The sequence below is a fragment of the Rutilus rutilus genome, assembly GCF_951802725.1.
Source record: "Rutilus rutilus genome assembly, chromosome: 8".
NCBI classification, from domain to species: domain Eukaryota; kingdom Metazoa; phylum Chordata; class Actinopteri; order Cypriniformes; family Leuciscidae; genus Rutilus; species Rutilus rutilus.
The window spans coordinates 18,062,756-18,076,234 of NC_140222.1; the positions used below are offsets into that span (position 1 = coordinate 18,062,756).

Consider the following 13,479-nt stretch of genomic DNA (forward strand, 5'->3'; position numbering starts at 1 on the left):
TACATTTAATTGAAGACATGAACGATTTAGCCAATTGGTGATCTGGTCCATGGCTTTGGTCAATTTTGTGGCAGCCAGATTTTTTGTCTTGGCATGCACATAAATTACGGTATCGTCCGCATACATTATTGTATTGATATCAGGGCAAACTGATGGCAAATCATTAATATATAAACTAAACAAAAGCGGGCCAAGTATTGATCCTTGTGGCACCCCTGTGCATAAATTAAGAGCTAGTGAACGATGGGTGTTCACAGAAACAAATTGAGTTCTACCAGTTAAATATGACTCAAACCATTTAATTGCAGAGGGGGAAAAATTAAAAGTAGAGAGTTTGGCAATAAGGACCTGATGGTTGACTGTGTCAAATGCTTTACGGAGGTCTAAAAACACAGCGCCAACAACACCTCCCTTGTCCACCATTGCTCTAACAGTCTCTAAAAAGTAACAGTCGGCCGTTTCTGCGGAGTGATGGGCCCGGAAGCCAAACTGCATCGGATGAAGTGTGAAGGGACTATTATTAAGAAAAGACACAAGCTGCTCTGATACACATTTTTCAGCAACCTTAGAGACCACTGGTAGAATACTAATTGGGCGGTAGTTAGATATGTTCCGTGGGTCATTTGACTTAAATATGGGAATTACAATTGCAGTCTTCCAGGTGGTTGGAAATATCCCCTCTAGTACTGACTGATTAAAAATTTGTGTGATAGGGTAAGATAGATGTTCTTTCAGGCATTTAAGCATTTTCGAGTCCATTCCATAAATATCTTTTGTTGATGAGATTTTAAGAGAATTAATAATTGCCTGAATTTTTACTTCACAGATAGGTTGAATGCTAAAAGAAGGCATGCTTTCATCTATTGTGACAACATTTCCAGTTATTAGGGAAAAATTCTGTGTGATTTCATTCACAGAATTAATAAAATATTCATTAAAAGCTACAGCTATTTGAGCTGGGTCTTGAATTATTTTACCATTCAGGTTAAATTCTAACTGGTTTCTAATCTTATGGCTAATTCCCATCACATTCTTGATCTGTTCCCAGATCAGTTTTGTGTTACCTTTTCCCTCATTAATAATTGTCATAAAAAAATTGGCTTTAGCCTTTCTTATCACTTTAATCACTTGATTACGTAATGAAGTGAACCTATGCCTATCACTATTTAATTTTGTTTTTAATGATCTTTTTAAAGCGGAGTCTCTTTCTTTCATCAAATTAAATATTTCAGTATTGAGCCAGGGGAGTACATTTGCTTTTTTCTTTCCTTTTACCTTTCTAGTAAACTCCTTAACTAGATTTTGTAGCTTGGTAGAAAACATTTTACTCACTTCTTCTATGTTATTCCCAGTAAATATATCTATCCAATTAGTCTGCTGTACTGCCTTTTGAAAATTATCCATTTCATTCTTAGGAATCCTAAGTTGCTCCACGGGTTTATTAGAATGATGAAATCGCTTTTTTGTAAGTTTTCTCGACAGTAGAGTCAGATTATGATCAGACAGTCCAGTAATAAAATTAAATGTTTTTACAATTCTTTCAGGCTTGTTACTGAATATTAAATCTATCTGTGTCTGAGACGATGTGGTTATTCTAGTAGGACCTTCCAACAATTGAGTAAAATCCAGACTATCTGTGATCTGTTTAAGGGATTTCCTATTAGTCTTATTAAGCCAGTTACAGTTAAGATCACCAAGCAGTATTACCTCAGTTTTAAAATCACATGCTTGAAGTAGCTTTTTAAAAGTGATATAGAAATCATTATTAGAGGAGGGTGGACGATATACAATAATTAATACAAAAGACATTTCAGGTGAGAGCAGTATATTCACCCCAATACACTCCAAATCATGGTCAAAAGGCCAACATATCTGCTGACAGTTAATGTGATCTTTTATGTAAATCATTACCCCTCCCCCTCTTCCCTCACATCTGTCCCGTCTAAAAATATTATACCCTGGTACATGTAATGCAGCAGATGGAGAGTTTTTATGTAACCAAGATTCTGTCAGACCTAAAAAATCTAAGTTGGAGTTAATAAGAAGATGAACTCAAACCAAGGGGTCTATTTGGAGGGCATATGAACATCCGTAGCCTCAGCCCAAAGTTTGAAGAAGTACATGTTGTTGCTCCCAGATCAGTCGAGAGTGATTGACAGTTTTAAAAAAGTTCAGTTTGCGGTGTTTTTTCAAAGCAGGGTTTATAATGTTTTTGAAACGACTGTGGGTTGTATCGTGCAGATTTTCACGCTTACCTTGAGCGCAATGACCAGTTACCTTGACATCCGCACGATATGATCGAGTAGGGTCAGAAACGCAGGGCAAGGAATTTGTAGTAGTTGTTTGCTCCTCAACGGCGACAGCCCCGCCGCCGTCGGTCCACGCGCTGAAAGATGGCCAGTCAAGGCTCTCAGCACTCACCAAGCCCGGCGTCTCAGCCCGCTTCGTCCGAGATCTTCGCTCCCCGTCATTGATAGATCCACCTGCCGGTCGATGCCGAATGAGCCCAGCCCCTCAGTGGCGACTAGTGCGCTCGCTGGTGCCTTACAGCTGGCGTCCCGGAAAATCGGACCTGGGCACGGGTGCACATCTCCGGACAGCAACAGGTAGAGTATGATGATAATCCCACTGTCACTTTGGTGTTTGCCCCGGACTGCATTATTTCGCTTGTGTTGATCCCGGCCGACAGCAGTGTTTACAAACGTCTGCATTAAAATGTGCTTTCCATATCCGAAATGCTTTACTGACGTTGTTTCTCGATACACTGATATATTATGGGAATCTTGCTGTGTGTTTACAAACTGTCCCGATTCTGTGAGGTTTAAAATAATTCCAAAAACTAAAAGTGCCAGGAGAGCTCCTGACACACCTGTCCCGTTGACTGCCGCCATTTTTCTCATATCAATTTATTGCAAATGTTGCAATAAAGTTATGTCCCCAACATCGTGCAACCCTGTTACCGAAATATTTAGACTGGCAGAAGAAGAAAAAAACAGTGACATGATACACAGGAAATTACATCACTAAGCAGTTTGCCGCCAGAATGGGTAGAACAAAGGTATATTCTCTCTTCGATTTTTCATGTTATTATACAATTTTTAGCCTTGATTGAATGTGTCATTCTAACAAATGCAACCCTGTTACACTTATTATCATAATAAGACAAATTAATTTGAAGGTATTCTTCTTCTTTTTTTACATAAGTAAGTTTGTCCTAAAGATGACAGTTAGAGCTAGCTAAACAGCTAGTTTCTATTCATGAGAAAAAGCTAACATTAGCATTAATTTGCAACCCTGTTACTCGCAACCCTGTTACCATAATTAGAGTAACAGGGTTGAATCTCCTTCAGTCCACTGATAAGGGACAATTGCCTATTACCTGGTCTCCCCTGTTTATTGTCGCATCTCTTTACAATACAGTGAACACCCATGATTGTAAACTTTTCATTTACTAGTAATTGCTGACTCTATTACTCTAACTCTGAGCGAACTCTCTGCTCCTCCTCACGGCGCTTCTCGGGTGCTGCGCTAATCACTCCGCAGAAGTTAGCAGTGCTTCGCCTTCTGAGAAAATAGTTCCCAGTATTTAAACGTTTAAAAAATGGCTATGTCTCATATGACCTTGTTATTTGTACACACTGTGACTATACAAATCACAACATGTACATAGGAAAATGTTGGCGTTATTTTGTCACTTATTGGGATTAGTATGCTAGCTGGAGCCGTTTACCTCCAGTCTTTGTGCTAAGCTAGGCTAGCGGTGGGTGAGTCAAACAGACTTAAAGCACGCACTGAGATGAAAAAGGTATGTATGGACTGATCTCACTCTGGGGGATACGGTGAATAAGCTAAAGTCCCAAAAAGTCGAAGTGTTCCTTTAAAGGAACCACACACCTATTACAAACTAAATATTTAGCATCTTAATTAATAGAAATCAATATTAGAAGAATAAATTAACGAAATATTAAAATAATAATTCCAGAATACAAAATAATGAAAGAAATATAACAAATGATAATAACAAAGGGAGAGAATTTGAGTGAAATTAACAAATATAACACCCATTACATTAAGCTAAATAATTCATATAATTTTGATTATAATTTAGCATACATTTCATGTTATTAATGTATTACTATGGGGTGCCAGATTAAAAAATTCTGATACAATTTTATAGCTGATATATTTTAATTATTTAGCTGACTTTCCTCACATTTTGCTATTTTTTCTCACATTTTAGACAGAAATTTGTGTAAAACATGTTCTTTGCAATTGTCAACAATATGTTTAAAAAAATTTAATAAAATCTAAATATTAAATCCAAATATTAAATTTAAAATCTAAATCTGAAATTTAAATCTAAATATTAAATCTAAATCCCAATCTTAATATTGTCCTCAATGTGAGAAAAAATATCTAAAGATGAGGAAAGTGAGCTAAGTAATAAAAATATATCAGCTTTAAAACTGTATCTGAATTTTTACATACTGCATTTTACAGAATATATTTGTTTCCCCTTTTATGTCAACCAGGTAGAGGTAATAAGCACTTAAAAAGCACTTTGCTCATTAACGCTTATCTGGCCAAACTGCCCTTCATTGTTAAGTGTTACCAAATCATTTTGAGCTCATTTTATATACATCAGGTTAATAGGCATTAAAGGTTTTTGAAATTGATATCTATAGGGTTCTTGTTCTTGATGGATGGACTGTTATAAGATGCTATTAAATGTTATTCAACAATGTTCCTGTGTTTCCTGAGCATTTGTCACATTATTGACCTGATCTTTAATCAAAAGTAATCTATCAATCCCTGTAACATTTCGCAACCCTGTTACCGTATATTTTTTATTAAAATAATAATAAATTAACTTTTTTAGCTCACAGGGGCTTGAGCTATTGTCCTTACCATAGTTTGAAGGATTATATGCATTATAGCAAATACTTGAAAATATATGCTGAAATCAGTCAAATTAAACATGTCAAAAGTTAAAAATTTGGCAAAGATGGAACTCAAAAGATACTGAAATGAATTTAAATCAAGTGATATCTAAAATCAAATATTTATATAGAGTAATTGTGACTTTCTATACCTAATGGCAGGAAATTATATTTAAAAAAAATCAATAAATGAAGAGTTCAGATGCAAAAGCCTCTAAGTGCCATCTGAAATTTTCTTCTAGAATGATCATTTTTATAAAGCTTGTATATTTAAGATAAGTAATTTCACTTAAATGACAATTAATAGGTAATTTGCATTGCCATTTAAGTGAAATTACTGAACTTAAATATACGAGCTTGATAAAAATGATCATTCTAGAAGAAAATTTCAGATGGCACTTAGAGGCTTTTGCATCTGAACTCTTCAAATATACTTTTTTCGGGTTCCTGAGTATTGGTAACAGGGTTGCATCGAGCACCAAAAAAATTAAATATAAAGTATTATAAAAAGTGTGCCTTTGATACCTGAGCTGGAGAAATCAAATTATTTAATGGTATATTGCCTGTTTTTATGAAATACATAATAATAAAAAAATAGTAAAATAAAGGGCCAATTTTTCAAAATTATATGTCCTCCAATTCTGGAATGACCCACACATTTATGTTCAAACAGCATGTAAAAGTGAATTTTGCATAATAGGTGCCCTTTAAGACAAACTGTGTAGGTATACTGGGTATGAGGGTGTGGTCACCGTGGTGAGAAAAGTTTACTTTTGAGAAGATGTCGACGGCAACTGATTCAATGTGATTTGCCATATAACACAAACAACCACATTTGCGACATTATAAGTGTTGGAACAACCGCATTTGCCACATTATTTATTTATTAGGCTACAGCTGTTTCTCCGGCGCCATTTCCCGTGTATTCATCGAATAGGCTAGGCTATGCCGGTGTGGTGTCTAAAGTGAAACCGAAAGATAAACAGAAATCCATTACTTACCGTCCATGAAAAACAAGATTAGAAAGAACAATAACATGTTCTGCACGTTAGAGTTGCGTAGAATCTTAATCAATAAAGATGATCCATGGAGATTAAGCTATTCGTCCCGCAACCTCCGCTGTCTTTCAGAACCGCACAGCCGACTGACATGCGTCAATGTAGCACACAAAAAAGTCAACATCTAGACGTTTTTGCCAACTCAGAATTGCGAATTTTTTTATATTTCGAACTATATTAATGACGATGAGGACTATATCCTTAAGAGGAATTTAGGGACGAGCAAAACAGTAGGCTATACGTCGTTTGCCGATGCAGTAACTTCTTCGGGGAATTTACGGAAGAGAAAAGGCACGTTCTCGAGGGGAGGGAGCATAGACAGTGGGAGGGAGGGCTTCTTCTTCTTCTTCTTCTTTCAGGTTTTAATGGCGGTTGGCACCTCATCTCAAAGGTGCATTACCGCCACCTACTAGACTGGAGTGTGGGCAAAAAAGAAAAAAAGAAAGAAAAAAAAACTCTTATTAAATTATTTCGCTTAGCCCAGTGTTTTTCACAAACAAAATTAATAACTTGTGTATTTTCCCAGATGTTTTCCCTAATAAATGCTCAAGTGTAATGTTTTGTTCATCCATTTGTGTGTTTAATTCTGCCCTATCTTCTTCATATTTTTTGCAGTCTAACAATATATGCTCCACTATCTCTTGTGGGCTACATTACAATAAGTGCATAGTCCAGTGGGGTGTTTTCCTATTCTGTACAATGTTGTATTTAAACCAGTGTGACCCATTCTAAGACGTGAAACTAACATCTCCCTTGGGCTTCTGCCCTTCCTCATGCTTGTGACTACTTGATTTTGAATACTGTATAAATTACATCCTGTATCCACTGTGTTCCAATATTCCTGCCATTTTTTAAGCGAATGTTGCTTTATGATGGTTTTTACCTCTACTCGACATGAAGAGTTCAGATGCAAAAGCCTCTAAGTGCCATCTGAAATTTTCTTTTTATCAAGCTCGTATATTTAAGTTTAGTAATTTAAATTACAACTAAAAGGTCATTTTCATTGCCATGAAAAATTACTGAACTTAAATATACAAGCTTGATAAAAATTATCATTTTAGAAGAAAATTTCAGATGGCACTTAGAGGCTTTTGCATCTGAACTCTTCACATATTGGTATGCGTACATCTATAGTGTTTCATGCTTTATAGAGTTTTTTGCTAGCATATCTACAGCTTAATTTCCTTCCACCCCTACATGAGCAGGAACTTTTTTCATAAGGTCTTGTTTTAATAATGCTCTTAACCTCTGCTTTGCTGTATTTTATGTCAACATCAATGTTGTCTTTACCTGCTGCTTTCTTGGCATGTATATCAGCCAGCTACTTCCCCTCCACCCCATGTGGGCTGGAACCCATCAGAAGGAAAATGTTAATCCCGCCTTTTGCAATCCACTCGCTAACTGTGTAAAACATCAAGAAGAATGTATTTTCTGGACCCTGAGTGGGAATTCTGGATACTTAGAAGAGCAGAACTAGAGTCAGATGCTATGACTGCTTGTCTATTATCCCCATTGCTTTCTACCCATAACAGCCCTTACGAAAAAGAAGTTTATTCAAGTGTGCTATTAGTATATTTCTTTTAAACTAAAAATAAGAAAGTATACTTTCAGTCTACTTTTTATGTACTTCTCAGAAATATACTTTACTTCTCAGAAATATACTTCAAAATCCACTTAAGTATACTTGACTTATACTGACAGAAAAGTCTAAGTATATTTGGCCTATACTTGTTGATCGATATATTTAAAGGTATAATTAAGTATTCTAAGTATTCTTGGCTTGTACTTGTGTTTACTATTTTGATTGAGTAGCTTATTAAATACTTTTTTTTAAAACATAATATTACACACCGTCTTATAAACTAACATGTTCAGGTTTATATAAACTTTCGGGTGATATAGTTTATAGAGTAAATAAAATAAGCATGGAAAATAAGTTTATTCAGGTGTTCTATTAGTATACTTCTTTTCAACTAAAAATAAAGTATACTTTCAGTCTACATTTGATATACTTCTCAAAAATATACTTAATTACACTTAAGTGTACTTGACTTATACTGAGAGAAAAGTCCAAGTATATTTGGCCTATACTTGTACTCAATCTTTTGATCGAGATATACTTAAAAGTTTAATTATTCAAAGTATACTTGGCTTGTAGTTGTGTTAACTCTTTTGATCGAGTAGCCTATTAAATATACTTTTTTTACATAGTTTTTCATATACAGTCTTATGAAACTTTGTTTGAAAATATTGATTAAAATAATGATATAAAACAGATATGTTTCTGATTCTGCATATCTGAATTTTTGTGTAGGCTAGTCCACTGGTAGTGCACATAGGAATTTACTTTAATTCTACTTTACTCTTTCCCCACCATTGACTGAATTTTCCAGCTATCCATGTTTTCACTGGTATACGGTAGGGGGCGCTATGACACATCTTCTAGTACATAATCTCCGGAACAAAACACAGGAGAAGAAGAAGCTGAAACAAGTGATAGAAGATTGCTCACTCAAATGTAAAATAATGTAATCATCAAACATTAAACAGCTTGTAAATCAAAACTGCTTAATGTTTCCAAATGAAATGAAGCGTAGGCTAACCCATGAAGAGAAAACGACTGAAGCTGTGGGGGACGGGATGTCGGACTCGATCTACTCCATCTATGTTTGATCATCGTTCTGAATCTGATCAAGGCGTAGCCTAGTCTTTGACAAAAATGTGATTTTCTCAACTATTTTGTTTAAAATATTGCCTTTCTTCATGAAACTTACCGACATTCAAGTGTTGATAAAAATGATGCATGAAGCTAATAAAATGTTTTTAAAATTAAAGTACAGTTAAAGGTATTTTTCAAGTATAAAAAATAACATTTGAACATAGTAGTATAGGCCTACTGCAAGTGCAAAAAATTTATAAATAGTAAACTATAAGTATAATGTTAAGTTCACTTAAAGAAAACTTGTAGTATAAAACTACTAAACTAGTAGTTTACTGAGAGTATACTTCAAAGTTGCTACAAGTATTAAAATAGTAAACTACTAGTACACTCATAAGTTAACTTGCAGTACAAATGAAATGAGAAACATAATTATGAACTAGTTGTGCACTTAAAGTTTACTACTGTTACACTTATAGTACACTTAAACATATACTTGTTTTATATACTTCAAGTGGGCCAATTTAGTCGCAAGCGGTATTAAAATAGTACACTTACAAGTTTACTACTAGTACATATTGACATTAGTATACTTACTACATAAAGTATACTTAAAAATATACTTGAACATTACTCAAGTATACTTCATAAAATGAACTTGAAGTATACTTTTTTTTCGTAAGGGAGGGCAAACCAGATAGCTATAAGCTCTGCCGTTTCATAATATTGGTATATACAGCCAAATCATAATTTAGCCTCTTACAGCCAGCTCCAGTTCAGGCACCACATGCACCACTCCCACCCCTTTTATCAGTTCTTTTAGAAGCATCTGTAAATATTATCATGTCCTGTCTATTGTGTTCTGCTATATATCCACTAACTCTCCATTTGTCCACTTCACTTTCCTGCTTTTATTCAAGCAACCCTAGATTCACTTTTAATTCCTCAAAAGTCCAAGGGGAAACTGTAGAGTATGGAACTGTACTGCAGATCTATGGGGAGGCTGCAGACCTGGAGCCGGTAGATATACGGCCCAGGCAGTTTTATATGGGGTGAGATTTCGGTCACAATTCTGCGCGCGCAAGATCATATTTTGAGCGTGCAAAAGGGCATTTCGCACGCGCGTGAACTGAGTTTTGCGGAGAAATGTTCGTCTCGCAGATAAGAAAATATTGCGAGCGAACGAAAATCAATTTTGCATTTAAAATAAGTATATTTGGATGTGCGCGGACGTTCTCTTTCGCGTGGGCAAGTTTCACTTTCTTGCTCCTTTCATACCAGCCGTGAGCGCTCTCTAAGCGCAGACGGCTCGCTTCAAGTCGCTTGCTCAACACGACCCAGCGTTACAATGCCATAATTCCAGCCAATCAGAGAGATGAGACTGCTAAATTCTGATTGGCTGGCTTGAAAACCAATCACAAGACTCCCTGCATCTCGACTGCGGAAGAGAACCAGTGCAGTTGAGTAAAGTTGGCAGTAAATTCACAGATTCTAACTTCCCGGGTCAATAACTCGTGAGCTAAACGTTGTTACTGCACAAATAACACCTCTTTTTAATCGTAGTAATGTAGACAAGCAGCTACAACCTAATTTTCCTCCAAACGAGCTTTCCCTCGCAGTGGACAATGCGCAGGCGGAAGCGAGACAGATCCGAAGGGACCGTTTGAAAAGTGCAAAACCCGAAAAGCGTTACTACGAAAACAGTCAATAACTTCACTGTCACACACTATAGTGTCATCAAATTCAGTTCACACATCACTGCTGTCCTGATGGTTATACTGCAACACTTATTTTGTATAAATATCGTTTTGCATATTTTTTATGATTATTATTTATATTCAAAAACTTCACTGTAATTCACTGTTTTGTTGGCAAATTCAGTTCACACATCACTGCTGTCCTGATGGTTATACAACAACGCTTATTTTGGGAAAAATATAGATTTTAAATTGTATATACTATTGTAAATGTAGAAGTTTTATGATTTTTATGAAAAATATTCAATAACTTTACTGTAATTCACTGTATTGTTGCCAAATTCAGTTCACACATCACTGATGTCCTGATGGTTATACTACAACACTTATTTTGGAAAATATGTTTTTTTTTTTTTTTTTTTAGTTATATACAATTGTAAATGTATGATTTTTTTTAAATGATTTTTACGAAAATATTCAATAACTTCACTGTAATTCACTGTATTCTTGCCTAATTTAGTTCACACATCACTGCTGTCCTGAAGGTTATACTACAACACTTATTTTGGGAAAATATATATTTTAAATTTTATACAATTGTAAATGTATAAATTTGATGATTTTTATGAAAAATATTCAATAACTTTACTGTAATTCACTATATTGTTGCCAAATTCAGTTCACACATCACTGCTGTCCTGAAGGTTATACTACAACACTTATTTTGGGAAAATATATATTTTAAATTGTATATACAATTGTAAATGTATAATTTTTATGATTTTTATGAAACATATTCAATAACTTTACTGTAATTCACCGTATTGTTGCTAAATTCAGTTCACACATCACTGCTGTCCTGATGGTTATACAACAACACTTATTTTGGGGAAAATATATTTTAAGTTGTATATACAATTGTACATTTGTGATTTTTTTTTAATGATTTTTATGAAAAATATTTAATAACTTCACTGTAATTCACTGTAGGCCTATTGTTGCCTAATTTAGTTCACCCATCACTGCTGTCCTGATGGTTATACAACAATCGAATCTGTGAATTTAATGCCAACTTTACTCAACTGCACTAGTTCTCTTCCGCAGTCGGTGATGCAGGGAGTCTTGTGATTGGTTTTCAAGCCAGCCAATCAGAATTTAGCAGTCTCATCTCTGATTGGCTGGAATTATGGCATATTGTAACGCTGGGTTGTGTTGAGCAAGCGAGCCGTCTGCGCTTAGAGAGCGCTCACGGCTGGTATGAAAGGAGCAAGAAAGTGAAACTTGCACACGCGAAAGAGAACGTCCGCGCACATAAATACTTATTTTAAATGCAAAATTGATTTTCGTTCGCTCGCAATATTTTCTTATCTGCGAGACTAACATTTCTCCGCAAAACTCAGTTCACGCGCGTGCGAAATGCCCTTTTGCACGCTCAAAATATGATCTTGCGCGCGCAGAATTGTGACCGAAATCTCACCCCATAGTTTTACGCCCCTGTTGTTACTGATGCGTCCAGTAGGGGGATACACTGCGAAATAACATTGTTAAATCGACGCTCGAAACTTACACATAACAGTCCTGTCCATTGACAAATTTTGTGTTTTTTGTTCATTTAAATATAAACGTTACAGATCTGCACTACGGATTAAAATATCTGTAGATATTCAGTTGGGCTTCACTCTCTTCACTCAGCCTAGAGATGACTATTTGTTTTTTGTGAATTTAAAAATAAAAATTTCACATATTTGGATCAACTATGACAAGTAGTGATATATGACAGAATTTTATATATTCACCGTAGGTTTTTTTATATATACAGGAGACTGAGTGAAATAAGTTGTTGTGGATTTATATAAAGTTACATTTAGATATTAACCATATTAGCCTATGCATTAATGACATTCAATTTCTTTTTCAATGACAACAACATATTCTGATGGCACTAGTTATTTTTTTCTTTATTATATAATCAACAGCATAGACCTGGATAAATAAGATATTTATTGTACATATGGATGTATTATGGATTGGGGCCAACGCCGAGGGGCCCTTGATTATCGGATGCTGTCCAGAAATGTGTGCCTCGGAGCCTTTTCTCAATTTTTCTCTATAATTTATTCAATATTTCAATAACGGTTTTGTTATACTGGACAGCCATATTGTGTCATTTTTGTGTCACTAGCCACAATCTGTCTGATGGTCTGTTTGTTTTCTTCTTTTATTAAGCAACTTTTGTATTTTGTTTAACGGGCCTTTAGTCTGTGACAAAATATATTTGTTTTCCAGATGTGACAGATGCAGTGAAGTCAGTGTCAGTGATGGAGGGAGATTCTGTCACTCTACAGTGGACGTTTGGAAGCACTCGAATCGCTGAAGTCAACAGACTTACACAAACCAGCTCTACGTATGATGAGATTCAGAAACAGACTGAAACTGGATCAAACCGGATCTCTGACCATCACAAACATCAGAAACACAGACTCTCGACTTTATCAACTAACAATTCTCAGTGGAGAGACAAAATACAAGAGTTTCAATGTTACTGTCAATGGTGAGTTGACCATTATGGCGTAATTTACTGACCATTCATTTGAAATGTATCTTTGTCATTGTAATATTTAAATTTTTTTTGTTTTCTATTCTTTTCAATATTCCTTACATCCACATCTTATGATATTGACTGCTTTAATTAAGATCAGAAGTGTGTGAGACTGACATTATCTATCATTATCAGTGACTCCACAATCTTCTTCATCATCAGAAAGATCATCAAGCTCAAATTGTGTGACGTCCAGCTGTGCTGTGAACAATTCAACCGTCAACCAGACTGAGGATGACAACATTACTGAACTCTATCAGCCAAGTTCAGGTACATCACTGATGATATTAGTGTTTATTTACAGAGCAGAACTCTGTTAGATGTGTTCAGGTCAATCAGTGTGATATTAGTTTTTCACTCTGAAATCCACTGTTAGTTCATAGTGGCCTGTGTAATGGAGCTAGTAAGAGCTGTGCAGGTAAACCTCACTCCCCTGATCTCAAGAAGCACACTAGCGATTGATGCTAGGCTGCAGTGTTTTGCCTCCCATGCCGTAGACCACGGTTCGAATCCCACTCGGAGTGGG

The 13,479-nt window shown here is 35.5% G+C and overlaps 2 protein-coding genes across 6 annotated transcripts in view; one reads left to right on the forward strand and one right to left on the reverse strand.

Moving 5' to 3' along the window:
• LOC311294844 (uncharacterized protein) overlaps nucleotides 1-6,305 on the reverse strand; it is a 40,395-nt gene extending 34,090 nt beyond the window's left edge. For 2 of the 3 annotated variants that reach the window (XM_084415886.1, XM_084415885.1), the window contains exon 1: nucleotides 5,942-6,289. In XM_084415886.1, coding sequence (XP_084272012.1) covers nucleotides 5,942-5,978 — 37 coding nt within the window. In that variant the 5' untranslated portion in view covers nucleotides 5,979-6,289. Of the gene's footprint in view, nucleotides 1-5,941 lie in introns of all 3 variants that reach the window. The other variant, XM_084415887.1, reaches the window with a different exon arrangement.
• Nucleotides 1-13,479, forward strand: part of LOC311294848 (uncharacterized protein) — a 55,598-nt gene that overhangs the window by 35,915 nt on the left and 6,204 nt on the right. For 2 of the 3 annotated variants that reach the window (XM_084415891.1, XM_084415892.1), the window contains one exon: nucleotides 13,089-13,223. In XM_084415891.1, the coding sequence (XP_084272017.1) occupies nucleotides 13,089-13,223 (135 nt within the window). The remainder of the gene's footprint in view (nucleotides 1-13,088; nucleotides 13,224-13,479) is intronic. The other variant, XM_084415893.1, reaches the window with a different exon arrangement.